The sequence below is a fragment of the Paroedura picta genome, chromosome 5 (assembly GCF_049243985.1).
Source record: "Paroedura picta isolate Pp20150507F chromosome 5, Ppicta_v3.0, whole genome shotgun sequence".
Lineage (NCBI taxonomy): Eukaryota > Metazoa > Chordata > Lepidosauria > Squamata > Gekkonidae > Paroedura > Paroedura picta.
This window is the reverse complement of record NC_135373.1, coordinates 111,181,615-111,208,579: the sequence shown is the minus strand read 5'-3', so window position 1 is coordinate 111,208,579 and position 26,965 is coordinate 111,181,615. Positions and strand designations below refer to the sequence as shown.

Sequence of the window (26,965 nt, the reverse complement as noted above, 5' to 3'; positions counted from 1 at the left end):
TCTGGAGGGCTGCAGTTTGACTACCCCTGGTCTAGACAAACAAACTGCAAGACCCGCACATTCTATTCTGAGATCTGAGAAAGTTGAATGTTACATAACAGTGAAATCTTAAATAGAATCACGCTCTTTTAATCCCATTAACTCAAATAGATTAAGAAGGAAGGTATTTTTTATATACTCAAATAGATTAAGAAGGAAGGTATTTTTTATACCCTGCTTACCACTGTGTGAAGGAGCCCCAAAGTGGCTTAGAAATACCTTTGCCTTCCTCTCCGCACAACAGGTGAGTCTGATAGATCTTCTGACAGGACTGCTCAGACAGAACAGCACTATCAGGGCTGTGACAATCCCAAGGTCACCCAGCTGGCTGCACGTGGAGGAGCGGGGAATCAAACCCAGCTCTCCAGATTAAAGTTCACTGCTTATAACCGCCCACTGGCTCCCTTCTTCTTAGGATGACATCTCAAGTGTAAATGAGTAAATAAGTGGTCAAGTGAGGCAGCTTCTAATCTGGCTAGCTGGGTTTGATTCCCCGCTCCTCCACGTGCAGCCAACTGGGTGACCTTGGGGTTTTCACAGCCCTAACAGTGGTGTTCTGACTGAGCAGTCCTGTCAGAAGATTTCTCAGCCTCACCCACCTCCCAGGGTGTCTGGTGTGAGGAGAGGAAAGGGAAGGCGACAGTAAACTGCTTTGAGACTCCTTCAGGCAGTGAAATTTGGGGTATAAAACACACTTCTTCTAAAATAAATCTGACAGCTCCCGCACTTTGTAGACTGCAAGCTGTGTAAACTTGCAAGGCAGTTCTGGTTAACATTCAGAATAGAAAACTATTTTAGAAATGGATTCTGAAGCATTTGCACTGGGAAATACAAAACCCCAACAGCGTTTTCACACACGCGGAATGCTGCACCTGCCATCCACGCTCAATGCACTTTGGCAACGAAATTTTACTGTGTGAAATGACGAAATCCATTGTACACAATTGCTATAGTGCATTGAAAATGGACTAAAAGTGCATTATTCATCACATGTGTAAGTGCAACTGTGGCGGGAAACACATCAGAATTAGGCTTTTCATTCCCATTGACTTTCATAGGGTGGCTTTCCTTTCCTAATGCTTGCCTTTAAAAAATGCTCTCCTATGAAACCATGGCCAATTTGGGCAGAAGGTATGTCAAACAGAAGGGTGGTGACTGTGAGTAGCAGGCCGCAGTGGTATCGCCATCCTCTTACCTCGACTAAGGGGTGCCAGTGAGTGATGGGCTTGCGGGGGTATGCCAGCATTTCATTCCAGTGGTCTCTTCCGAGTCCTTCTGCGTCAAGTCCAACCCTACAGACTCCGATCACCTCATTGTGGCCTACCCTGTGATTAGAGAAGGAAAAAAGGAAAGTCACAAGCTAATTATTCATTTCAAGGGCCATGGGTGGTCTGTGACACAACAAATGCTGCACAGATGACCAAATTCTGTGACCAAAGAGTAGCTGTTGAAGAGGGGGCCGGCTTGTTTACTGCAGCTTTAGAGACAAGGACTGGGAGCCAAGGGTTCAAATTATGGGGAAGGAGGTTCTACTTAAATATTAGAAAGCATTTTCTGATGGTGAGGGCTGTCCGTAGACGGAATATGCTGCCTTGGAGGGTGGGGGAGCCTCCTTCACTGGAAGTTTTTAGGAGGACACTGGATGAGCACGTGTCTGAATTATTTGATTTTTAAGATTTTTAAGGAGGTAGGGGCTGGACTGGATGGCCCTTTGTGGTCTCTTCCGGCTTGATGTCTGATTCTGATTCTATGCAATCTGTGTGTTTTTTGAAAATTAATCAAATTTGCATCATTTCTCTTTCCTTGTGTACACCGTCTAAATTAAAAGGCAAATGGAATCTGTTTCCTATCAGATTAGGGGATATACCTCTTAGTGACCCTGCAGCACCATAGAAGAAAACCTGGTCACCGAACCAATGGCTATTATTATTATTATTATTATTATTATTATTATTATTATTATTATTATTATTATTTTACCTGCACATTTTACAGGGAGGAATGTATGTCCTCCTCCAGCTCCTTAAGCACAGGCTACACCCATCTTTACTATCCGTGAAGGAGGTCATTGATGAGCAGTCAAGTATGTAGTGAAATCTAATGGGAGTACTGTTGCTTATGATCACACACCCTTTAAACTTCAAAGTGTTTCTGGGCTGTCAAAAGACTCACTAGTGAAGCAGATTTGGATGCATGACGGCTACAAGTACAACAGCTACTTGATGAATCAGAGAGAGTTCCCAAAGGAAAAACAAAGAGGAAATTTATACAAAGTTGGTCTCCTCCAGCCTTGAATGAAGCCTTAAATGCAGGGTGGAATTTGAGCAATGTAACCCGCTGCCCATGCTTGGTGACCTTTGACTCTAGGGCTTAATCCTAAATTGTCCAGTGAAAATATTAAAAGAAAAAAAATGACACGGGTGACACTAGCATGTTTTAATTTAATTTTGCTCGTCACAGGAAGGGACCAGTTGTTATTAGGGATGCAGAAGACATATTTGGCCTCCCTTCTGGCTGAATTCTGCACCTGTTACCACATTTTGTGCTTTTAGCTGTGTTTCCATGGAGTTCCAACACTCTCCAACATTTCTGCCTGTCTATTATGCCACGACAGCAGATTGGCAGCTGCACAGCATGTATAATTATCTTTAAACAAATTAAATCTTTCCAACGCTTTCAAATGTGTGCTAATATTGAAAAAAAAATCCTGAGATTCCAGGACAGGGTGGGTTAGTAGTTAGCAGGTCAGATTAAATAATAATAATGAGGATTTAGGAGATTCTGGCAGTCTTTAAGCAGCACTCTTTAAGTGGTAGCTGGACAGACACTTATGATGGATGTTTTAAGTCAGGGGTGGGCAAACTGTGGCCCTCCAGTTGTCCATGGACTACAATTCCCATGAGCCCCTGCCAGCATTTGCTGGTAGGGGCTCATGGAAATTGTAGTCCATGGACATCTGGAGGGCCACAGTTTGCCCACCCCTGCTTTAAGTTGATCCTGAATTGAACAGGGGGTTGGACTAGATGGCCTGGATGTCCCCTTCCAACTCCAGGATTCTATGCTTGCACTGGGTGATGAGGCTTGCTAGGTGACCTTAGGCCTAGAGCTCAGTTCCTCTCAGACTAACCAACATCACAGGTTTGCTGTAGGGACAACATGGAGAATCTGTAAAGTCTATGCCAGGGATTCCCAACCAGGGTTCTACAGAACCCTGGGGTTAAGCAAGAGTTCCCCAGAGGTTATACAATTTTTCCCAGAACTTCGGATGGCTGTGACATCCCTAGTTAACACTAGAGCCTACTTCCCCTGTTGCTCTACAGGCCTAGTTTCTTTCTCCACAATTGAAATGGTAAGTAATGGATCGATCGGCTGGCTTCCTCATCTTACTTCTCTGAAGGAGCATGTCACCACTTCTGGAGTTCCTCGAAGCCTGAAAAAATATTTCTGGGGTTCCTCCATGGTCCAAAGGTTGAAAAGGGCTTGTCTATGCCCTCCTGAGCTCCTTGGGGAATACATTAGTGGTGGAAAGTGTCACGAAGTTGCAGGTCAGGGCCTGGCCGGACAAGGCTACCCCGGTGTCGTCAAACCCCAGAAGCTGAACCGTGTTATCCCCCGTTAGTATTTGCATGGGAGGCCACCAAAGGAAACCCTGTGGGATCGTTCTACGTCGGCTACAACTCAATGGCACTTTAGACACACAATAACACATATTAAATCCAACACTAGAATGGTATTTTAATGCTTTTAAAAATTAAAGTGCTTCATTAAGATAGTAGCTTTAGATATTGGATATTCATAGAATCATAGAGTTGGAAGGGGCCATACAGGCCATCTAGTCCAACCCCCTGCTCAACGCAGGATCAGCACAAAGCATCCTAAAGCATCCAAGAAAAGTGTGTATCCAACCTTTGCTTGAAGACTGCCAGTGAGGGGGAGCTCACCACCTCCTTAGGCAGCCTATTCCACTGCTGAACTACTCTGACTGTGAAATTTTTTTTCCTGATATCTAGCCTATATCGTTGTACTTGTAGTTTAAACCCATTACTGCGTGTCCTCTCCTCTGCAGCCAACAGAAACAGCATCCTGCCCTCCTCCAAGTGACATTATTAGCCTCCTTCTCCTTGGTTCCCCCCTTATTTTAGACCATCCCAGTCCGGTTAGCCTGGTGGAGGGAATTTACAAGGGTGGGTGGAGGGAAATTGGTTTTAACTGTGCTTTCATTTTTGTAAACTACCCTGAGCTGTCTTGTGGGGAGGGGTGGTATAAAATTAAATAAACAACCAGAAGTTAGACAGGATCAAGAGAATGGATCTTTGCCCCCTTTCCCTTAGTTGCGTCTCCTAGGAGATGGACCATTCTTGCTTTTCCCCATCAATTTCTCCCCCATGCCACGTCCCAGATAATTCCTGATTGTTCCCTGTTACTCAGGAACACCTTTTCATTGGGAGTAGGGGCAAACAAACTGGTCAGTCCTAGAGATCAGCCTGGACTGCTCCTTAGAAGGCCAGATCCTGAAGATGAAACTCAAATACTTTGGCCACCTCATGAGAAGGAAGAACTCCCTGGAGAAGAGCCTAATGCTGGGAGCGACTGAGGGCAAAAGAAGAAGGGGACGACAGAGAATGAGATGGCTGGATGGAGTCACTGAAGCAGCTGGAGCAAACTTAAATTGACTTCGAGAAATGGTAGAGGACAGGAAGGCCTGGAGGATCATTGTCCATGGGGTCACGATGGGTGGGACATGACTTCGCAACTAACAACAACAAGGGATTTGGCTCTTTGAGAAGGATAAAATGGCCAAGACGATGAATCTCTGGGTCCATCCTGGTGTAGGTAACCATAAAAGGCAATGTGCAAATGAGAAAAAGCTTGCTAAAATGTAACCTTAAGAAAAAAGTAAGATGTTTCATACCGGTCATAGTCCATAACAGCGATGGAGAGGCTGACTTGATCCACGTTCTCGGGAGGGATGTCAAAGATGATAGCCTCACTGTACACTGGATTGAGAGTATTCTTCTTTATTGTTGTTTTCCTCTTTTTTAATCGCCGGCCATCACACATCAGGGATACTTTGACATACGGATCTGAGGGAACAGCAGAGGCCTTTATCTACTACGTACCTTCTAGTAGAGTGCTCCAGGTGGCTAGCAAAATCAGACTGCATCAAGCAATTATACCAAAAGGATTACAATCAAAATATTTCAATCCAAAAGGATTACAATCTAAAGGATTACAATTATACCAAAAGGATTACAATCAAGACATTTCCTTGAATTATCCACTGCAGTTAAAAAAACGAACAAACCTCCACCTATTTTAAAACAGATGCAGCCATTTGGGTCCCCGTCATTGACTCAGTATATCTCGGAAATTTTGGAATATTTATTTTATTCAGTTTCTAAACCGCCTTCCTGAGCCTGGCTCAGGGCAGCGTACGTACATAGATTATAATACCACAATTTAAACAATTAAAACCACAATAATACAGTCTAACAATTAGAAACCAGTTAACAGGTTTGCAGCATCTGATTAACAGCATTGATAGCCTTTCCATCTAGAAAACTGGTCACTGCCGGGGTGGGGTTTCTTTCTTTCGGGATGGCCTACACATGTTTTATAGTCATGGGCCCCAACCAAAGGCTTGGTGGAAGAGCTCCGTCTTACAGGCCATGTGGAAATGTATCAGGTTGCATTGGTTTGGCACTTGAGGTCAAAAAGAGGTCAAAAACCAGGCAAGGCTTGCTGAACATCAGCAAGGTTGCTGGATCATGTGGCCTCCAAATATCCCTCCCTAATTATTCATAAGATTGTGCCCCGAAGCAATTATTTCCATATAGTTAAAACTGTTCAGAACAATGATGACGTAAATGTTTATTTCTGTGAGTTCTGCCATATTCTCATTTTCCTCGCTTGTGTGCCCCTATTGCTTTGGGTTCCCCCACATTTCTGCATGGGCTTTGCTCCCTCTAGTGGTAGACTTGCTATTACATCATTTTGTGTACAGCATAAAAACCTGGGCTGAATATGCACTTACTTTGTTTATTCCGTTGTGCATCCTGCTGAATCCAGATCGATTTGAACTTGGGTCTTCCTCTCCCCCCCTCCCCATTGAAACAGAAAAGTGTTGTACATGTGGCTAGGGGAGCTCAGAAGGGGAGGGGGAGGAGCCAAGTAGAGCAGGAGCCTCTTTCTTCCTTTTCTTGAAGGGGGGGGGGAGGCAAAGATTGGAGACAGAAGAGGAGGGAGAAAAAAACCAAGAGGCAAATCTCTACTGAGAGAAGTTAGGGCTTCTGGAGCCTCTGCTGAGAGAAGTTAGGGCTTCCCCTTTAAGGCAAGCTTGCAGCATGGGAACGAGGAACTGAAGCTTGGCCAATCAGGGCTTCTCTACCACAGTGCTCAGCAGCAAGTTCGAAACATGCAGAGCTCTGCATGCTTTCTCATGCTTTCACACACTGATTTTTTTCAAATATTGAGGGTTATATCCACTCTAGGATATTGCAGGGAAAAGGCAGGGTCACTCCGGATCAATCATGTTTGTTGTAGAGGGAAAATTTAAATTGGACAAAATCAAAATGGAAATCGCATTCAGTGGAGATGGCAGGGATTTAATAGATTGGAATAAAAGCTCTGTGCAGATTCAGCCCTAGACTAAATCTGCAGGGAGATATGCTGGATATTGAGCAAAGTAATATTGAATCAACCACTAAAGAAAGCAAAACACACGTAGAAATGACTCCCCCCCCAAGCAATAGGGACACACAAGTGAGGGAATTGGAATGCAGAAGAGCCATCTGATTATGGATTTGCACTGCTTGTAAGTAAGATTGTACTCTGTAAAGAAGAAGACAAGTTGGTCTTTATACCCTGTTCACTGCTCAAAGTAGTCTCAAAGCGACTTATAACCACCTTCCCTTCCTCTCCCCACAATAGACACCCTGAGGGGTAGGTGAGGCTGCGAAAGCTCTGAGAGAAACCGCTCTGCGAGAACAGCCCTATCAGGATTGTGACAAGCCCAAGGTCACCCAGAGGGCTGCATGCGGAGGAGTGGGGAACCAAACTTGGCTTGCCAGATTAGAAGCCACGACTCTTAACCACTGCGCCAAGATGTCAGATTTCTTCAGAGGCAATAAGGCAACTGGTGATTTGCTATCCCATCTCTGACCTCAGCTTCAAGCGCCCTGAATACCTGGGCATAGAATGGTTCCCCACAGAAACAGAATCTGGCAGCTAAGTGAAAAAGGGTAGCCTTACCTGACGAACCTGTGATGTCCATGGCTTTGAGATTTCTGCATTTGATGACGGTGAGTGTCATCCTCCCCGCGGTCGGCAAATAACAAAGAGAGAACATGATCTCCCCCAAATCTATGCTCTCCTGAAAAGCAAAAATGTGGGAGAAGGTTTAGTGCAGGAGGCTAGCGCTTGAAACCACCTGGATTTTACAAACATTTCCACGAGGCTAAAACATGTTTTGTCTGTTTGCAGAATTACTGGCCTCCCTAAAGTGCTTTTGTAACCCATGTCATTTTAACATTTTATTTCCATTAGCCGGTTTAGAATTAGGGCCTAGGGAGAAAAAGGTCACAGAGCGTGGGCAATTGGTAAAGTTGGATACAGAATCTAGCGGCAAGAACCACGCCCCCTTGGTCAGACTGGCCCTGCAGCAGGAGAGAGACGGCCTAGAGCAGTAGCTCTCAACCTTCCTAATGCCACGACCCTTTAATGCAGTTCCTCATGTTGTGGTGACCCCCAATCAGAAAATTATGCAAGTGTTCTTTTGCAGAAATTAAACTAAAACTGGCCAATGGCATGAAGATCCATTGTTCAGGATGGTATATAAATTGCTTTTTTTTCCTGGAGTTTCTCAGTTCAGTTCTGTCTCTTGCCCCAACATGCTGTTCTCACTCTTTTCCGCTGCTCCAGACAGACAAACGCTCTATCTCGATCTACCCCGCAAGACTTTTGTGTGGATGCCCCCACCTGGCCAAGCTGCTTGCCCTGCCACAACCCCTGTGAAAGGGTCATTCGACCCCCAGGTTGAGAACCACTGGCCTAGAGCTTAGCTGGGAAAACTCATCTCTGTCCAGGCCCAAGCCAGAGAAAGGATCCCAGAGCAGCAGGAGCAGGATCAATAAGTCACTATTGAAGAGCATATGGAGAAGACACTCCCTTCACTTCTTTCAATTTATATTTTGGGTTTTCTTTTTCCCCTTGTGTTGATGCACACTGCTTGCTAGAATTTGCCTTTGCCCTGACCGTGCTTCCTGAAGATCACTGAAGATCCTTTCTCTTGAAATGTTGAAAAGTTCATAGTCACATAGACGTTATCATTCAGTTTTATCTTTAATTACCAGTCAGTCAGTCAAATTTCTTTGTGTACCCAAATTATTGAAATTCTTAAAAATCTTTCATTGTAAAGTTGCTGCAATTCTCTAGGTTTACGATCAGTGTTTGTTATATTGAAAACTCTTTACCACCTTGCATTTTTTCTCTCTCTACACTTTTGAAGCAATTTCACATTTGTTTGCTAAGGTGTAATTTAGGATAGGCCTGGAGGATCGTTGTCCATGGGGTCGCGATGGGTCGGACACGACTTCGCACCTAACAACAGTTTAGGATAGGGTGGCCAGGGCATGGGCCCTGGGTGTCACTTGATGCGGGGGGGGGGGGGAGCACTGCCCAAACGGAGTGTGCTGGGAAAGGAACCATGGGACTGCAGCAGCAGTAGTTGGCATGCCACCTGTGCGTGATCCAGTGACCATGGGGGCCCTGCTGGCACCAAGCCAGCTGAGCCCAAACCTGCATGCCATGCAGGACCAGGCATTTGTAAACATGTTTTGCAAACATTTGCAAACTTGTCTCCGGGAGCAAAGCCAGAGACTCATGGTCTAAGGAGGCCCAGCCGTGGCTCTGCCATGAGCCATCTGGGCATACTTGCCTGTGGGAAAGGGAGTAAGGCTTGCCAGGTGGGAGAGTCCTGGGCTGCTTCTGGGCTTGCAGAAGGTGAGGGTGCTCTCTCCAGGATGCTCAGAGCCCACTTTCTGCCCTGCCCCTTTCGTTCTGGAGAGGGCTTGTTTCACAGGGTAGTGGGTGCATCTGTGTCCAGCCAGGATCTCTTTCTCTTCTGCTGCTTCCCTACCCAGCACATTGTCGAGAGCCAGTTTGGTGTAGTGGTTAGGAGTGTGGACTTCTAATCTGGCATGCCAGGTTCGATTCTGCGCTCCGCCACATGCAACCAGCTGGGTGGCCTTGGGCTCGCCACGGCACTGATAGAGCTGTTCTGACCGAGCAAGAATATCAGGGCTCTCTCAGCCTCATCCACCCCACAGGGTGTCTGTTGTGGGGAGAGGAATGGGAAGGCGACTGTAAGCCGCTTTGAGCCTCCTTCGGGTAGGGAAAAGCGGCATATAAGAACCAACTCTTTCTTCTTCTTCTTCTTCTTCTTCTTCTTCTTCTTCTTCTTCTTCTTCTTCTTCATTTCACTGAATAACAGTGTCACCATTGGGCCTTCCGCCCTGTTGTTCTACACACTCGATGGGTTGCACAGAACCATGTTTCTGCTCACGGTGGCATGGGAGGATTTGCACCTCTCCCCAAGCAGAGGTTAGGCACTCTTCCTCTCACCCGATTATTTCCTGCCAGAATCTCTTAGCTCCTGCCTGCAATTTTGCTTTTTCTCTACAAATGCAGACTGGGGAGAGAATGCGTTTGCCAAGAGGATGTCGTTTCATCCTGCGTCTCTGCCAGAATGTCATCCTAGTAATGGCACTTCATATAATGCATAAGTGGCACGATTAAAAACAACCCCCATTAAGAAGACACATTAACCACTAAGACTGTAATCAGATCACACATACATGTTAAAACTCTAATCCCCAACAGCAGCTGATTTAAAGCTGGCCTTGCAAAGCCACCAATGTTTCCACCAGTTCAGTGGTCGGGGAACTTCTTCTAAATAAAAAGTTTAATGCTGGAAGAAGCGGCCAGATGAAAAGCACGCCCGGAGATACTTGGCCCTTCCCCAGCCCAAAGGAACCAAATGAATCTTCGAAGGAACACGGATCAAGAACTCACCTTCAGTGGGATGGGAATGGGGAAAATGTACAGGTGGATAACAGTGAAACTAGCTAAATCAGCAACAAGCAAATTTAGGGTGCAGCAGGTAAGTGAACCGGCTGAAAACTGCCCAGGACCATGCAGTTAGCTGTTCTGTGATGAAAGTAAGCTAGTACTAAGGTTACTAGGCTTGGCTTGGCAACGGGTGGGAGATGAGGGCAGCAGGGACATGGGGGTTGGCTGGCAGTGGTGGTGTGATGCCAGTTTCTAGGAGATCCCAAAAGTGACATCACAGCTTTCTAGGAATCCCCAGAAGCTTTATTTGTTTGCTAGCAGAAAAGTCCACTGTACAAAAAATACAGTGGGTGCTAGCCTCCCCCTCCCTGAGCCGGGCAGGACCAGCGAGGCCTGGTGAGGCCGCAGTGGGGCTACTTGGGGTGGGGGCAAGTGCTGGCAGGGCTCTCTCCCCCCTCCGGGCAGCCCTCCTGAGGCCTGGTGAGGCTGTGGCCGGGGCTGCTTGGGGTGGGAGGAGCACTGGTGAGGGCGGCCTCCCTCCCCCCTGACCCAGGCAGCCCTGCCGGGGCCTGGCCAGGCTGTGGCTGGTGCTGCTTGGGGCAGGGGGAATGCTGGCAGGGCCAGATTCCTCCCCCCTCACCTGGGTATGCAGCCTCGGGCCTTCCCCCCTCCCCTCTCCCTCCAAGCTCTCACTCACTTCCTGGCTTATTGCGGACTGGCACTTGGAAGAAGTTGGAGGGGGGATGTGGCCAGGGGCGGGACAGCCTACCTGGTTGGCCATTCATTGGATGGATAGCCAATCAGGTAGGCGATGAGTCCCAACTCCTCCCACCATCCCAGTTGGGCTTTATTTAAGTTAAAGTTTTATTAATTATTTATTACTTGGATTTCTATCCCACCACTTTCCGTAGACTCATGACGGGTTACATAAAACAGATAAAATCCCAATAAAACTAATGAGCTCCCCTTAAAACAAACATAAGAAGGTGGCCTAATCCCCACACAAATTAACAGCAAGTGTTTCCTAAAGGACAAAAATAGTGACCACTAAGGTGCTCATGACCATACAAGTGGTGATTCATGGGTTGAAGACCATGAATCTAGATTGATCCTCAAATGTTTACTTTTTTATTTAGGCACTTATGTCCAACATGGTATAGTGGTTAAGAGCAGCACCTTCTAATCTGGAGAGCTGGGTTTGATTCCCCACTTCTCTCCATGCAGCCAGCTAGGTGACCTTGGGCTAGTCACAGTCTGGTCAGAGCTGTTCTCACAGAGGAGTTCTCTTAAAGCTCTCCTGGCCCTACCTACCTCACAGGGTCTCTGTTGTAAGGAAAGAAGAAGAAGAGTTCGTTCTTATATGCTGCTTTTCTCTGCCTGAAGGAATCTCAAAGTGGCTTACATTCACCTTCCCATTCCTCTCCCCACAACAGATACCCTGTGAGGGAGGTGAGGCTGAGAGAGACCTGATATTACTTAAGAAGAAGAAGAAGAAGAGTTGGTTCTTATATGCTGCTTTTCTCTACCCAAAGGAGTCTCAAAGCGGCTTACATTCACCTTTCCTTTCCTCTCCCCACGACAGACACCCTGTGAGGGAGGTGAGGCTGAGAGAGCCCTGATATTACTGCTCAGTCAGAACAGCTTTATCAGTGCTGTGACGAGCCCAAGGTCACCCAACTGGCTGTATGTGGGTTTGATACTCCTTTCAGCAGTGAAAAGTTGGATATAAAAAACCCAGTTCTTCTTTTCTCTCCAGTGGGGACCAAAAGCTGTTTTCAATGTTGTTCTTCTTTTCCATTTTATTATCACAGCAACAGCCCTGTGAGGTAAGTTAGGCTGAGAGAGAGTGACTGGCCCATGATCATCCACCAAGTGGGAAGTCCAACCTGGTTCTCCCTGATCCGAAATCAGCCCTCTAGCCTTTACTACACCATGCTCCGCTCTTGTCTTAAACAATATTTATGTTCTTGTCTTACATATCTTTTAAAGTAAAATAATAAGAATGTTACTTAGAGGGGGAGAAAGACCATCAATACCCGCTGGACAAGTTTCCTAACTTACGACACTAAATACATCATTCATTTAGGACAACAGGCATTAGAATCATTTGACAACATGAAGTTTTGTAATCATAGGAAACAAAAGCATGCTATTGGCAGGAAAGTGGTAATTTATGATGGATTTTTAAAAAGACCCACAGTGCCTGTGGTTTAATGTTCAGAAGCCGCTGCATGCGATGTCGGGCCATTGTTGATGTGGCTGCTGTTTACAGGAAGCCTTTCAGAGCGGCTTTGTTTGCGCTCTGTGAGGGTCACGTGAAATGCACACAAAACCTGTCGGGAGAAGAAGATTGTACTCGAAAAGTGGCTGTGAAACAACAGCCAACTGGGAGAACTGCTGTGAAATGGATGGACCAGGCTCAAAACGTGCACCAGAGCAACTGGAAGCAACAAAGGAACTATTGCTGAGGTTAAACAGCACAGAGGTCCCAGTGAGATTCATAACGGAGTAAAAAGATACAAAAACAGCCAGAAGGCTCATGTTGGCCCATAAGAGAATTTGGTTCGGACGTGTTGACTATGTGTTACGAAAGTGCTGCAGATGCAGAGGCCGTGTCTATATACACCAGCATTTCTCAACTGTTTCACTGTTGAGAAACCCCTGAGATAGTCTTCAGGTTTTGAGAAACCCCAGAAGTGGCTTGATTGTGCAGAATATAGTTGGGAAGCAGAGCTGGGTACATGCCTCCCCGGAGTCCCTCCCCTCCCCACCCCCTCCAGGCTCACCATTGACCTGGGAGAAGTTGGTGGGTCGACATGAATATATATGGCCATAAAGCTAAGGTAGAGGTATCCCCTGTGCAAGCACCGAGTCATGTCTGACCCTTGGGGTGACGCCCTCCAGCGTTCTCATGGCAGACTCAATACAGGGTGGTTTGCCAGTGCCTTCCCCAGTCATTACCGTTTTACCCCCCAGCAAGCTGGGTACTCATTTTACCGACCTTGGAAGGATGGAAGGCTGAGTCAACCTTGAGCCAGCTGCTGGGATTGAACTCCCAGCCTCATGGGCAGACAGCTTCAGACAGCATTTCTGCAACGTACCACTCTGCGCCACAAAAGGCCATATCCGAAATACACAAATAGAGTTATGTGTTGAAGCAGCATCTTGGAGACCCTAGTTCGCTATGCTTGCAGCCCCTCAAGTGTACAAAGGCAGGTCCTAAGGGTCAGAAAGGCAGATATTCCCAAGGTTTCAACAGAGGCTCCCCAAAATTACCCCATGACAGCTTGGCAGACCAGCGAAAACCAAAGTTTCCCACTTAAAGTGATGTGTTATGAGGTAGATATTGGTTCATGAGGTAGGTGTTAGGTGAGGGTGCTTTTCCTCACCTGGCAGAGGTAGCTGTCCTCCCACTTAAGCACCAAGAGCAACATGTTGGCCAAATGGAGGTGGGACAACATTACTTGCTCTGGACACTGATAGGAGGGCAGAAGAGGAGTCTCATGGCCACTCCAGAAAGGTCGGGCCAGATGACATCCTTTCATACCCAGTGATACAGGGGATTGTCAGAGGTGAGCTCATGTTAGCCTGGGCTACCCTGGCCAGGCCAGGGCTCCATCCATTAGTCAGTTAAACTTTATGCCAATAAAGGTATTGTGTGTGTGTGTATTCAGTTAAATATATTTTACATTTTTCTACAGAGATATTATAGGGGAAAAATCTATAGTCAGGAGTATGCTGATGAACTGCATACATTTATCTTGATATCTATATCCTGCTTTTATCTCCAACAGGGAGTTTTGTTCATGTTGTTAATTGCGAAGACGTGTCTGACACATGGCGCCCCCATGGATAATGATCCTCCAGGCCTTCCTGTTCTCTACCATTCCCCGGAGTCCATTTAAGCTTGCACCAACTGCTTTAGTGTCTTCATCCAGCCACCTCATTCTCTGTTGTCCCCTTCTTCTTTTGCCCTCGATCGCTCCCAGCATTAGGCTCTTCTCCAGAGAGTCCTTCCTTCTCGTGAGGTGGCCGAAGTATTTGAGTTTCATCTTCAGGATCTGGCCTTCTAAGGAGCAGTCAGGGCTGATCTCCTCTAGGACTGACCGGTTTGTTCGCCTTGCAGTCCAAGGGACTACATTTATATCCCACCCCTCCCGACAAAGCTGGCTTGGGATGGCTTACAGAATAAAAGGGTGAAGAGCCACATAACCGTAAAACAATAAAATCAACAATCCCCTCCAACCCTTCCCTTAACAAATTTAACAATCAAACAACAACAAAAACAAGATGGTGGTCTAAAACCCCTCCAAACACTCCCATAACTTCCCTCCCATATCCTGCCACCAACGTGGCTCAGATGACATATAAGGGTCATCAGAACTTTCTTCCAATGCATCTAATGCAAGGCACTGGACATAGGGCGGGACCCAGAGTTGAAACAGCTTCCAACATCATTTCCCCTCCTCCATGTTATCCACACAACAACCTTGTGAGGCAAGTTGGTCTGAGAGTGAGAAGGTGACCAGCCAGAGATCACCCAGCAATCATCCATGAGTGTCTGAAGATTAACTGGGTGTCCCAGATCCTGTTCCAACACTTGAATCACCATAGTCCCAAGCGTCGTACTGGTCCCACCAAGTACAGAGGAGACATGAACATATAATAATGTGACATTTTAAAGACCCAGTATTACTTACTGTAGTGGCACAGTGGATGTCTTTCCATACTGTGGCTTCTCTGGAGAGATCAGAGACTTCAAAAAAGTTATCCAGAATAACTTCCCCAATCATATCGTGCCTAGAAAATCTGTCAAAATCATACACACTGAAATGCAGTTTCCTGTTGCAAAGCTGATCATAGGCTACAGGAAACTGAAAGGTTTCATCAAAGACTGGATTCAAAGTCTTTCTGTGCACCCGAGTCTGATACTTCTTTTTCCTGTCCGGAAGGAGGTAAATTTTCACATAGGGATCTGAAGTACCTGTAAAGTCTTTAGCAGGTAGATCCAAGGCTTTGACAATGGTAACAACCAGCAGCTCGTTTTCGTAATCATATTTAAGGGTGAAATTAAGTTTCCCGCAGATTTTCACGTCTTCTTTCTTGCCTTCGGAATCCACAGACTTCTGTTTGTAAAGTTCAGGTTTTATCCTCCCAATGCTGGTGGTCGTCTCCCCCCGCTGTAAAATTGGGTCCGTCCCCATGTTAAAATCAACACTGGACACTTGCATTTGCCTGGGCAAGTGTCTACGGAAAGAATTGTGCCTGCAGAACACAAAAGAAATGAACTCGGATTAGCTCAAAGGGGAAATATGACTGAAATTTAAAAAAAAAGTCAATTACAGTTCAGATTTAACAAGTTTCCATTACAATTCCCTGGAGAGAGAAATAACTAGTTAATTATTCACGATAAAAGGAAATCAACAAGCCGGAAGACACTTCAGAGCAATTCTACACTAAGTTCTAAAAGGTTTAGAAGGCAAATCCAGTAAAGACAGGTTGAGGGGAATGAGCACACCTGACCTGTGGAAAAGATAGTTTGGAGTCCAGTAGCGCCTTAGAAATCCACAACATTTGGGGGGTATATGATTTTGGGATTCAAGGCTCCCTTCATCAGATGGCATCTCCCACCAAACCAAGCAGCAACAAAGAACTAGACAATAGATGACGATGGGAGAACAGCCTATGAAAACAAAAGCCTCTTCACCTGGCACCTAACCTTCAAAAGAACACAACCAAATACAGCCAATGATAATTCTTTGTCAAAACAGCCAATCAACCCCCTGGAATTCTATTGTGGTTTACAAGGGGAAAAAATCCCAGTTTTTCGTTTTGTACATGCGTACTTAGGATCCTGGCCCATACGGGGAAATGTCAATACCATTTTCTTGTTTCAATCTCAAGGGCAATTACCTTGCCTTCATAAAAAAATAATAAAGACATCCTCTACCAGCTGTTTTCAGTGTATATATAATGTTCTGCCACTAAAGGTAAGTCAATTTGCCTGGCTGTCGTGCTTTTGCATGCTTCAGAGAGGCCTGGGGCTCATGCACCATGCTGCTCAATTCCATTCAAGAGGGGGGTGAAACACAGAGAGGACTCCACTGCAACTTAAGCTCTTTCATACCGAGAGCACAAATTGTCCATGTGGAAACAATTGCATTTTCCTTCATGGAGAGCCCAGTTTCTATTTACACTTCAAGTGTCTGATAAATGGAAACCTTTAAGTGTCCTCCGTTTTATGGAACAGGAATGCTAGACCAAACTGAGTGTGATATTTGGAAGTACGTGTGCTCACGCGCACCAGGTTTTTGTTCATTTTCAATTCTACATGTCACCCGCGTTGTTGATTTCAATCCTCTTAATTCTTCTGGCTCTTATTAATTAAACCATACCATCTGAAAGGGTCCTCCCTAAGAATAAACCCACCCCTGAATAGGACAGGGAGATGCAGAAACTATGATTTTTGGCTGTTGTGGGTATGAAGTATTTTTAACTGCTTTTCAAACTGTTTTAGATTATTTATTTACTATTTTGTCTTTTAAATTATGTGAACCTCTCCAAGCTGGTTAGAGAAGGGCAGCATAGAAATTTAAGAATGAATGAATGAATGAATGAATGAATGAATGAATGAATGAATATTGGGGGGCTGGTAGGTTTTATTGCTGACTGGGTTAGTTTCTTTCAGATTTGTTGTCTTTAGCTTGGATCCTAGACTTCTGTTCTCCGCACAAAATAGTATCACTCTCTAAAAAAAAGAGGGAGACACCCCCCCCCCATATCCTCCCACTTTATGATGTTCTGGGAGGTCCTTAGAGGTGGGAAAGGGGCCAGTTATGTAGATCTGAGGTTTTAATTTTAATTGTAGTTACGTTGTGAACCATTTCATCTAGAGTAGGGGCTAGCAAACATTTTCAGCCTACAGGCACCTTTAGAATTCTAACACACCATAGTAGACACAGCGACAAAATGACTTCCACAAAATGGCTGCCGGAGGAGGCGGAACCAGCCACAAAATGGGCACTGCAGTTTGCCTTATTTATTTATTACAGTTATATACCACCCCTTTCAGGATTGCTCCTATAAGTAAACATGTCTGTTGCTAGACTACAGCATTGTGCTTAAGTACTTCCCTGCCTACCATCATTCAGTTTAAGACAGTGAGGAAGTCTTAGCTATAGTTAAATAAGAATAGCTTTAGAAACCAGAAAGCAGTAGGGCAGGGTAAAAACATAATAGATTTTCAGTGTGCTGTTTTCTTTTCGCATTAAGCACACTGAGCATTTGGAATGGAACTGGCTAGAGATTCAGATAAATTTTAAAAGTCTAATTTCCTGTCCTTAATCATGTGTACTTTACAGGAATTTGTGCTTGTCTTACTCTGAAACTGTAGCGGAAGGAAACCTGTCCTTAAGGGGAGCATCCTTTTCAAGTTGCCAAGTTCCACCGAAATTTTAAAGCACTTTTCAGATACCTAATGTATAATCAGTGACCTTATACTTTTTCTGAACAAAGTTCAATTCCTGCGGCACCTTTAAGTTCAACAAAGTTTTTGTCTTAAAGGTGCCTCTGGACTTGAATTTTGTTCTGCTGCCTCAGACCAATATGGCTACCCACTTGAATCTATTATAATTTTTTCTTTCACTCTGTATCATGATCTGGATCATTCCCTTTCCATTAATATAACTACTACAGCTGAAGCCACATAGAGGTTGCTCCCAGTGAGGACTGACACAGATTGTGTCACTTTTGCTCTACTAAGGCAGTGCCCTAATGACACACTAGTGTATGTGGATTCCTAACCGCAACATTTAAGCTAGACATCTAATTGATGTGTTAATTATTTAAATACTTTACAGTTCCCATGGCAACCCCCTTTTCTGGTCTGCAGGGACAACAGGATTAGGACAATTGCCCTGCCACAGTACCAGGAGCTCGGCCAATTAGTTTGCAGGGATACTGCACAGCTAATTGTTCAGGTCTTCAACACAATATTGCTATGTTTCTGCACTCGGATTCACTATATTGCGCTGGTCTTGGCTTCATTCTGTTGGATCCTTGGGTGAAATAAAAATAGCACCTCTTGCTAGGACTAGAACCTACAATACAAAAAAAAATCTTGACAAATGATTAAGTGGTAAAGGCTGCAATCTGATTGAGGAAAAAAGCAAAATATCAGACCAGGCAGTGGGATCACAGCATAAATTTCAGCTCTTTTTACAGAATGGGATGGGGGATAACAATAATAATTTTATTTTTGCATTCTGCTCTTCCCTGGCTGGCTCACGGCAGATCACAGGAAGCGAAAAACAATCAAATAAATTACACATATAATAGATTAAACCTTAATCAAAACTATAAATTTGAATTTAGGTTTTTAATTCATTAAAAAAGCCACCCCCTCTTTACAATTTAGAATTTTACTGAGGGGAATGAATCAGTGCTTGGAGGGCTAAGTTAACTGGCAGATTATAAATGGGTGGGCAGAAGGAATTGTGTCCATGGTTGGCTCTTGTGGCCCTTTCTTGTACACCCAGGGAAATGCCAATCGCCACTTTGGGGTTGGGAGGCAAATTTCCTCCAGACCAGATTGGCCAACGATTCTGGTTTTTTTTGGGGGGGGCATCATCTTGGCATGGAATTGGGGTCAATGACGGTAGGCAGGTAGTTGTGAATTTCCTGTATTCAGCAGGACGTTGGACTAGATGACCCTTGGTGTACCTTCCAGCTCTATGATTCTGGATGGGTTCTCAGGCAGGGAGGCCAGCATCTTCTTGAAGTTATTTCCTGGCCTCAGCCATGGCCCTAGGCCTAGGTGTCATTTCAGTAGTTGGTCTACTGCTCTGCATTCATTGGGCCATGAAGTCATTGACCTCAGTAGAGGGAGATGCTCTTATTTCTTCAGTCTGGCCTGCAAACTGAACCAATGTATATCATGTAAGCTCCTTTCCTGCTTTGCTCCTGCCCGCACCCAGGAAGACCAATTGTTCAGCAAAAACCCTGGCAGAGAGAGCAGCAAGTAATCCTAATTCTGGCTCATAATAAAAAAGGAATACTTGTGCTTCAACTCAAGTTCTCAGGGGGCGTCCTTGTCTTTTCTTCAGTAAAATCCTACTCACTTGAGATCCAAATCCCATGAGGCAACTGGAGAATCACGTTTCTGATTGTATTCATTACCGCATACACCTCATGAGTTGGTTCCAGATTAAATTTTCTGTTTACTCGAGAGGGAACAATTTCCATTGATTTCTCCTCCTACTGCACACTCCCAATTTGCCACTCATGCTATTCCAGAAGGTCCCCTGTCCATCATGAGCAGCACTTTTGGGAGATAAGCAGGCTGCAGCAGGAGATGGTAGACAGAAATAACAGAAATATTCTGATCTGATTATAAAAGTTTCTGTTAGGGGAGAAATTAGTATGGATCCAATCCAGTATCCCAGTTTAGTCTATTATTTAGAACTGCCTGTTCTCCTCTTATGACAGATGGCTATGCAGTCTTGATCTTCTCATTGTATCACCTTTATGGGAAGTTGTGTAAGCTGTATGAGAATTGCACAGTTACTTTCTTGCATTTTGCTCTGTGTGCACCTCAGTAGAGATTAGGAATAGGCATGAACTAGCTGATGGAGTTTATCACAAATTTGGGCTGGTTCACAAAACCATGTTCATGAACTGAAAAGCCACCATGAACTTCCATACATTTTGATGCAGTTCATGGTGGTTCGTGAAGAAGTGAAAGGGTTTTAAAGTGCTTGGAGTCCTTTAAAATCTGTTTTAAGCACCCTAAAAATTAGGGATGGGAACTCCCTGCTGCTCAGCTGTTTGCTTTAATTGACTCAAAGCTGTTTAAACCACTGCTTTCTGCTCCCTGGGAAAACTGTGGGGAGCAGAAAGCAGGGTTTAAATGGCTCTGAACCATTTCACCCTCAGCTTTCTGATGGTTGCAAAACCAGATAGCAAAAAAATGGGGGGGGGGGGGTTTAAAATCGCTCAGAGCCATTTAACCCCGTACATACAGCTTGCCATGAAAAGCCATGGGCAACAGAAAGCAAGGAGTGAAATGCCTCTCAAGTAATCCACCCCCAGTTTTCTGCTGGCCACAGATTTCCACAGCCAGCAGAAAGTCTGAGTGGAAAAAGCCTTGGCCAGTAGAATGTAGGAGATGAAGTGGCTCCCAGGCATTCTACCCCCAGATTTGGGTTTTCATAACCTGGAAAAATTTAAATCCACTTTCTACTTTGCACCACTTTTCTCCGGGAAAAGAAGATGGACATTTAGTTTTTATACCCCACTTTTCACTGCCCGAAGAAGTCTCAAAGCGGCTTACCATCAGTTTCCCTTCCTCTCCCCACAATAGACACTCTGTGAGGTAGGTGAGGTTGAGAGTTTCTGGCAGGAATGCTCAGTCAGAACAGCATTATCAGAACTGTGATGTGCCCAAGGTCACCCAGCTGGCTGCATGTGGTGGAATGGGAAATCAAATCCAGCTCACCAGATTAGAAGTCAGTGCTCCTAACCACTATACCGAGCAGGGGTTTAGACTTTAGATGGCTACGAACCATTAACTGAATGGCAAAAATGTGATTTGTGTCCATCCTTAGTTGTAATCCCACTAATTTCTCACTAATCAGAGAGTAGATTATGGAACAGTCAGGGGAGGCCAAAGTGTTTCTAACATTCTTCAGCACTCATATGAAGCCTCTGATGAATTCCACCCAAGTGGAGGAGACCTGCTTAGGATAGCTGTTTTAGTTCTGAAAGAGAGCGATCATAAACAAGTCTAGTTAGAAATCTACTTAAACGTATTCTGTGAAGCTTCAAAAGATTTCTAAGGATTGTACTGTAAATGTCATTAGTATATCGATGACAGATATGTAGCTTTGATGCCACACTCCCTTCATTCATGGAAGGCTTTGTTCAGTATGTAGAAAGACTCCTTTGAATGGAAGACTCCTTGTGTGAGCAGGAGGTCATCTTTGGATCCCATCCCCATGCTTTGGGTTCAACACCAGTCATTATTGGGTAACAGAAAACATACATCTGGAACCAGATGAACTCAAGCAAACTAATTAGACAGAAACAATCAAGATGATGTGGTGAGAGTCTCAGGGTTCTCAGATATGTCTGTGTTGGATGGCATTTCAGGTCATTTAGGAGTAATCTGTTGAGAGAACTTTTTGATCCTGCATTGCTCTGGAATCTCAGGTAGCTGCTGTGACTGTAAGCACCTTTTCTCTGCTCCACCTGATCTTCCACTAGTTCCAAACCTGAGGGGAACAGAATGTTCTAATCACTATTTAGCATGGCAGTCACTCCATTTGAGATGTTTCTGCAGAAGAATTAAGCATTTTGTCATTTGCACAAGCAGGAAAAACAAAGCCTTAAGTGAAGGTTTGCTTATGCGAATGAGCCATCGTAGATGAAATGCCAAAGGAAAAAAATTCATCTTATCTCAAATACGATGCTTTCCAGCACAGCCAATTCAAAAGATCAGCTGCAATTCACCTAGGGTTAAATAACCGAGAGAGGAGAAATCAACGGATGGACATGCTTGTCTGAACTAACACCTAGTTTCTGAAGATTTCTATTTGGAAAGAGATTGTCAACACATGCAGAAGTACTTTAATAAGTGATAAATGTGAACAAGGCTTAATTGATGAGTTGAACTGAGATGTTTCTTTTCAACCTTCTATGTCTCTTCCCTATCTTCAAAATAAATAAAATACATGGACAGGGTGTGTTTTTTAATCTATGAAGATTATAAAGTCTCAAACAGAAAGTTCTGATGCAATCACTTTGATTGGCTGTAATAAGCATAACAGATTCAGTTTAGACTGCTGAGCCCTTTGGCAAATATCCTCTTTCCCCTAAGAACTTGCACTGTTTTGTGTCATTTATTGTTAATCTTGCTTTTGTATTTGTTGCCTGCCATCCATTTGATTTTTTAATATCAATTTATAAAAAGGGGCATGAAGTTCAGCCAATCTGCCATTAATGATGAGTGCAATGTTTCTCAATTTGATCGCAAAAGATGAAGACCTTTTTTAGATTGAAACGAAATTAAAAATTCAAAGTGCATCAGCTAGGCAACTCGGTCAGGGAATCTGTCTTCTAGAAGGACCAGGCTGTGGTCACAGGTGGCAGAGCCTTGGAGACTTGTGGAGGCCAACACTGACAATCAAAATTCAATATGCAAAATATATTTCTCTGTTGGCCAGGCAAAAGAGACACCGCTTCAGTGAAGGATCATATCTGGTCCACATACATGCAACCTACATTTTAGCCCATGTTGTTCAGACTGGACCAATAGCAACCTTCGACCATGGAGGGAACCCCGAAATATTTTTCAGGCTTTGAGGAACCCTGGAAGTGCTGCCATTCCCCTTCCAAGAACTTGGTGGGGAAGCTTGCCAATAGTCAATCATTTACCATTTTCCATTGTGGAGAAAGAGGCTACTCCTGGGCTCCAGTGACATCTAGTAATGTCACCAGCCAACTGAACTTCAGGGAAAGGCTGTACAACCCCCAGGGAGCTGTCGCGTAACCCCAGGTTCTCTGGAACCCTGGTTGGGGATCCCCGGCATCAAACAACCCAACACATACTTTATGGATCAGTCTGTTCAACATAAAAATAGTGTGTGAGCAACTCTAAACTGCTCCAGGAGGAAACCAGCAGCTGCAATAAACATACTGGATCTCGTCTTGATGCAGTAGACAGAACCAGGTGGCACCAAAAGCCCTGTTCAGCCATAAATGTTTCCTATTCTCTGATCTCTCCTTCCATCAATAAGGATATTCTATTGCTTGGCATACATTTTTTTGCTGAAGCCAAATTACACCCTGAAGGTGTACATCAGTGCCTCTGGCATCCTTATTCTGGTGTCATTTGTAGCTTGTTTGAGATCAGAAGGCTTGAAAAATGACTTTTGTTTCATAAGCTGGGCTCTTTACTAATTGCACCAAATGAATATAGCATATAAAATATTCCAATTATGACGGCTCATATTCATTTCCTTCTACACCAGTGAGCCTTCCATATTGACAAATAAATCCAAAGCCCATGACTGGAGGTTTCTTAGCCGCATTTCTCTTCCAGTTGGAGCATGGCGTAGGTTTACCATTAATTTAGGAGGCAAAAGATACAGCTTCCTTGCAGGCTCTTGGATACCAGTGGTATGCCAGAGCATTGGCTTTGCTTGCAGAAGTTCCAAGGTTCAATCCATAGCACCTTCAATTTTTTTAAAAAAGGGATCAGGTTGTAGGCAATGTGAAAGGAACCCTGGAGAGGGGCTGGCCATCATGGGAGACAGTAATGGTCTTGATAGGCCAATAGTCTCACTCAGTATAAAGCAGCTTCATGTATTCATGTGTGAGACCAGCCAGAAGGAAGAAGAAGAGTTGATTCTTATATGCCGCTTTTCCCTACCCGAAGGAGGCTCAAAGCTCCTGGCCACTGGTGCAGATGTTAATTGCACACCATCCAGGCATGGGAGCCGCGCTTCCTGATCCTGTCCTCTTCTTCCCAGCCACAGGACCTCCATCTTGGAGGGGTTGAGTTTCAGGCGACTCTGCCTGAGCCATCCAGTATCGCCCCCTGCGGAACAACACAAGGGAGCTCACGGGGGGGGGGGGAGAGCTCACATCTCATCCCCCATTGCAACCCTCTGTGTCTGGTTCCGGAGAAAGGAGACCAGCCATTGCAGAGCAGTCCCTCTAATCCCGGTCCCGGTGAGGCGGTGAACCAATAGCTTGTGGTCGACCACATCAAATGCGGCTGACAGGTCTAACAACACGAAGATGGCGGAACCACCTCGATCCAGCTGGCGCCGGATATCGTCCATCAAGGCGACCAGCGTGGTCTCCACCCCATGGCCAGGACGGAGCCAGACTGGTATGGGTCAAGGATCGAAGCTTCCTCCAAGAATACTAGGAGCTGGTCTGCTGCGGCCTGCTCTACTACCTTCCCTAGAAACGCAAGATGCAAGACAAGGTGGTAGCTGGCGGCATCCTGCACGTCCAGGGATGTTTTTTTCAGCAGAGGGCGTACCACTGCTTCCTTGAGTCCCTAAGGGAACTCTCCAGATGTCAAGGAGAGGTTAGTAATCTCCCACAAGGGGCCTCCTATCCTTTGGTCGCCCGATTTAAGCAACCAAGATGGACAGGGATCCTGTTCTCCCTCCCCCATGGCCAAACCTTTCCGCTGTGGCTGCATCCATGAGAATGCAGATATCCAAGGTGGACAGCGTCTGCCACTGAAATTTATCTCCTGTGGGGATACAGAAAGTAGTGGAGCATATGGCTCCACTGCAGCGCACTGGCAGTGGCCCAGAGTGGCGCTGCTCATGTGGTATCGGCCCTGGTGAGCAATTCTTTGCAGGTCTACTTGAAAGTCCTATTTTATTCAGTGGGGTTTGCTCCCCAGGAAAGTCTTCTTAGGATAGCTACCCTATTTCTCCCAGGAGCAACTTACAGTTAAAGAGGTGCTGTACAAAATAGACCAAGGACACAGGTCTTGCCTGAAGGAAGTATACATTGTACAGAGAAAGTAATAGTGAAGAGGAGAGTGTGGGTACTTACACATAAGTGTTATGGAGGACAGGCTACAGAAGTGTCTGAACTGGTTCACGAACCCAAGTTTGTGACAAATTTTGGCTGGTTCGTAGTCCATGAACTGAAGAGCCGCCATGAACTTCCACAGATTTTAGGGCAGTTTGTGGTGGCTCATGAAGACCGATTGAGTGCTGTGAGCTATTTAAACCCCTGCTTTCTGCTCTTCACAAAAAAACAGCTGAGCAGTAGGGAGAAGAAAGCAGGGGTCACAAACTATTATGAATCATTTCAGTTTGCAAACCCACCTCCCGGTTCGTATTAAACTGCAAAAATACAGTTTGTGCCCATCCTTAGTCGTTTTAGGATCAAACCACACCCATGTATGTCCCCTGCACTTTATTTCCAACATGTGCATGTATAGTGGATAAGTGCTTATAAATAAATGGACTTCATCCCCATATATAGTATTTCCATGGAAAGGGAGCATCAAATTGCCTGAAGATTTATGGGGCCAACTTCTTAGATACATTTGTATTGATATATACTAGTACTAGTATAAAAGGAGAAAATGCAATAATCTGTACATATGTATTCTCATTGCCTCCTTTCCCACAGTGTTGCTGACTCCCCTAAATCGAGTTTCACACTGAAAGTTTAAAAGCAGGGACTCCTCAGTCTATCTTCTGCAAAGGGTCATGCAAGCTAATGATGGAATCGACGATATCAAAACAGTCATGAAAACAATTTGCCAAAACAGAGCTTTAACTGACTCAGCATTTCTGATATTCCGTACGTGCAATCATCTGTGATCCTTTCTACTCAGCATTACTTTCCTACTGCGTTTCAAAAGGCACTACTTCTTTCAAAAGAGGGGAGGGATGTATGCATTTCACTACTTAATGTTCTTTACACATTAAAATTAGACGCTTCTGTCATTCTGTTCACAAGATCACCTCTTGATTGACGCTCCATGGAGTGCTAAGTGCCTTAGTATTGTTCTTCAGGTACACCTTGTTGCCTTCTGAAGCCTCACCTGGGGAAGGAACTGTTAAGAACTGCTGTTTTTCAATATACTTTGCTAGCTGACTGTTGCTAAATCCAAAGCTGCCCTAATATATAGCAATGCTTCACTTCACATATTCTGTGACTTTGTAATTAGGGAGTCAACACAACCCCCACCCTTCAAATGTTCTGTTCTACAATAATGTTTGCCTTGTTAGGCACTTCCTGTTCAGGATACGTTCGTGGGGCAGTGCTACAAGGTTTAGCCAGCCTTGGGTTAGAGGGTCATGACAAATTTTGACCGAGGAGACTGGCTTGGAAGAGGAGGAGTTTTCAACTTCTCACACAGATAGTGGAGGTAGGCATGGAAACCAATGATACTGATTCAGGCACCAAGACCCGGTGCTTTTAGGATAACTCAAATGCAGAACCTTCTAAGATTGTATCCTGCCACATACACACACAAGCATGCTCACTGTAAGAAGGATCACATTCTTCCTGAAAGTCTCAGAACTGCAAGTTATCCCTTGCTGTAAGTGTCAACAAGCTTGTCTAGGTACACCAAACCAGAAAGGAGAGTAAAGCTCCAAGCAAGGGGTTGCCAGCCTCCAGGTATGGGGTGGAAATCTCCCAGAATTACAACTGAACTCCAGGCTATATCTCCTTCCTTCCTTCCTTCCTTCCTTCCTTCCTTCCTTCCTTCCTTCCTTCCTTCCTTCCTTCCTTCCTTCCTTCCTTCCTTCCTTCCTTCCTTCCTTCCTTCCTTCCTTCCTTCCTTCCTTCCTCTTATCCTGGAGAAAATGGCTGCTATGGAAGGTGAACTGTATGACTTAGGTCCCTCCCCTCCTTAACCCCCATTCTCTCAGGTCCTACCCTCAAATCTCCAGGTATTTCCAAATCAAGAGTTGGCAAGCCTAAGAGCTACCTTTAAGAGTTCCACTCTTCAGCGAGGAAGTTGGATCCTGGAACGTATATCAAGATGTATTGTGTGTGTGTGTGTGTGTGTGTGGGGGGGGATAGCAGGACATGCGTGGAGGACATACGTGCAGTGGGACATACATGCAACGGCAGCTCTTGGTGCTCTGACTGGGTGCTTGGTGAACCCAGAAATTGTTCAGGCCTAGCTTTGGGAAACTGACGGCTTCAGTTACACTTGTGGATGACCTCTATCTTCATATGGACAGAGGAAATGCACCTCTATTGCTGTTGATACATCCATGTGCAGCTTTGATAGCGCATGCACTGTTGAGACAGGTGGAAAGTGAGGTGAGTATGGGGGGAGCAGTGCTGATTTGGTTCTGGT

The 26,965-nt window shown here is 45.0% G+C and overlaps 1 protein-coding gene across 1 annotated transcript in view; it reads right to left on the bottom strand.

The window, feature by feature from the left end:
• SYT10 (synaptotagmin 10) overlaps positions 1 to 26,965 on the bottom strand; it is a 61,633-nt gene that overhangs the window by 12,130 nt on the left and 22,538 nt on the right. The window contains exons 3-6 of the mRNA XM_077339898.1: positions 14,808 to 15,372; positions 7,291 to 7,411; positions 4,952 to 5,123; positions 1,235 to 1,364 (exon numbers count right to left, since the gene is read on the bottom strand). Coding sequence (XP_077196013.1) covers positions 1,235 to 1,364; positions 4,952 to 5,123; positions 7,291 to 7,411; positions 14,808 to 15,372 — 988 coding nt within the window. The remainder of the gene's footprint in view (positions 1 to 1,234; positions 1,365 to 4,951; positions 5,124 to 7,290; positions 7,412 to 14,807; positions 15,373 to 26,965) is intronic.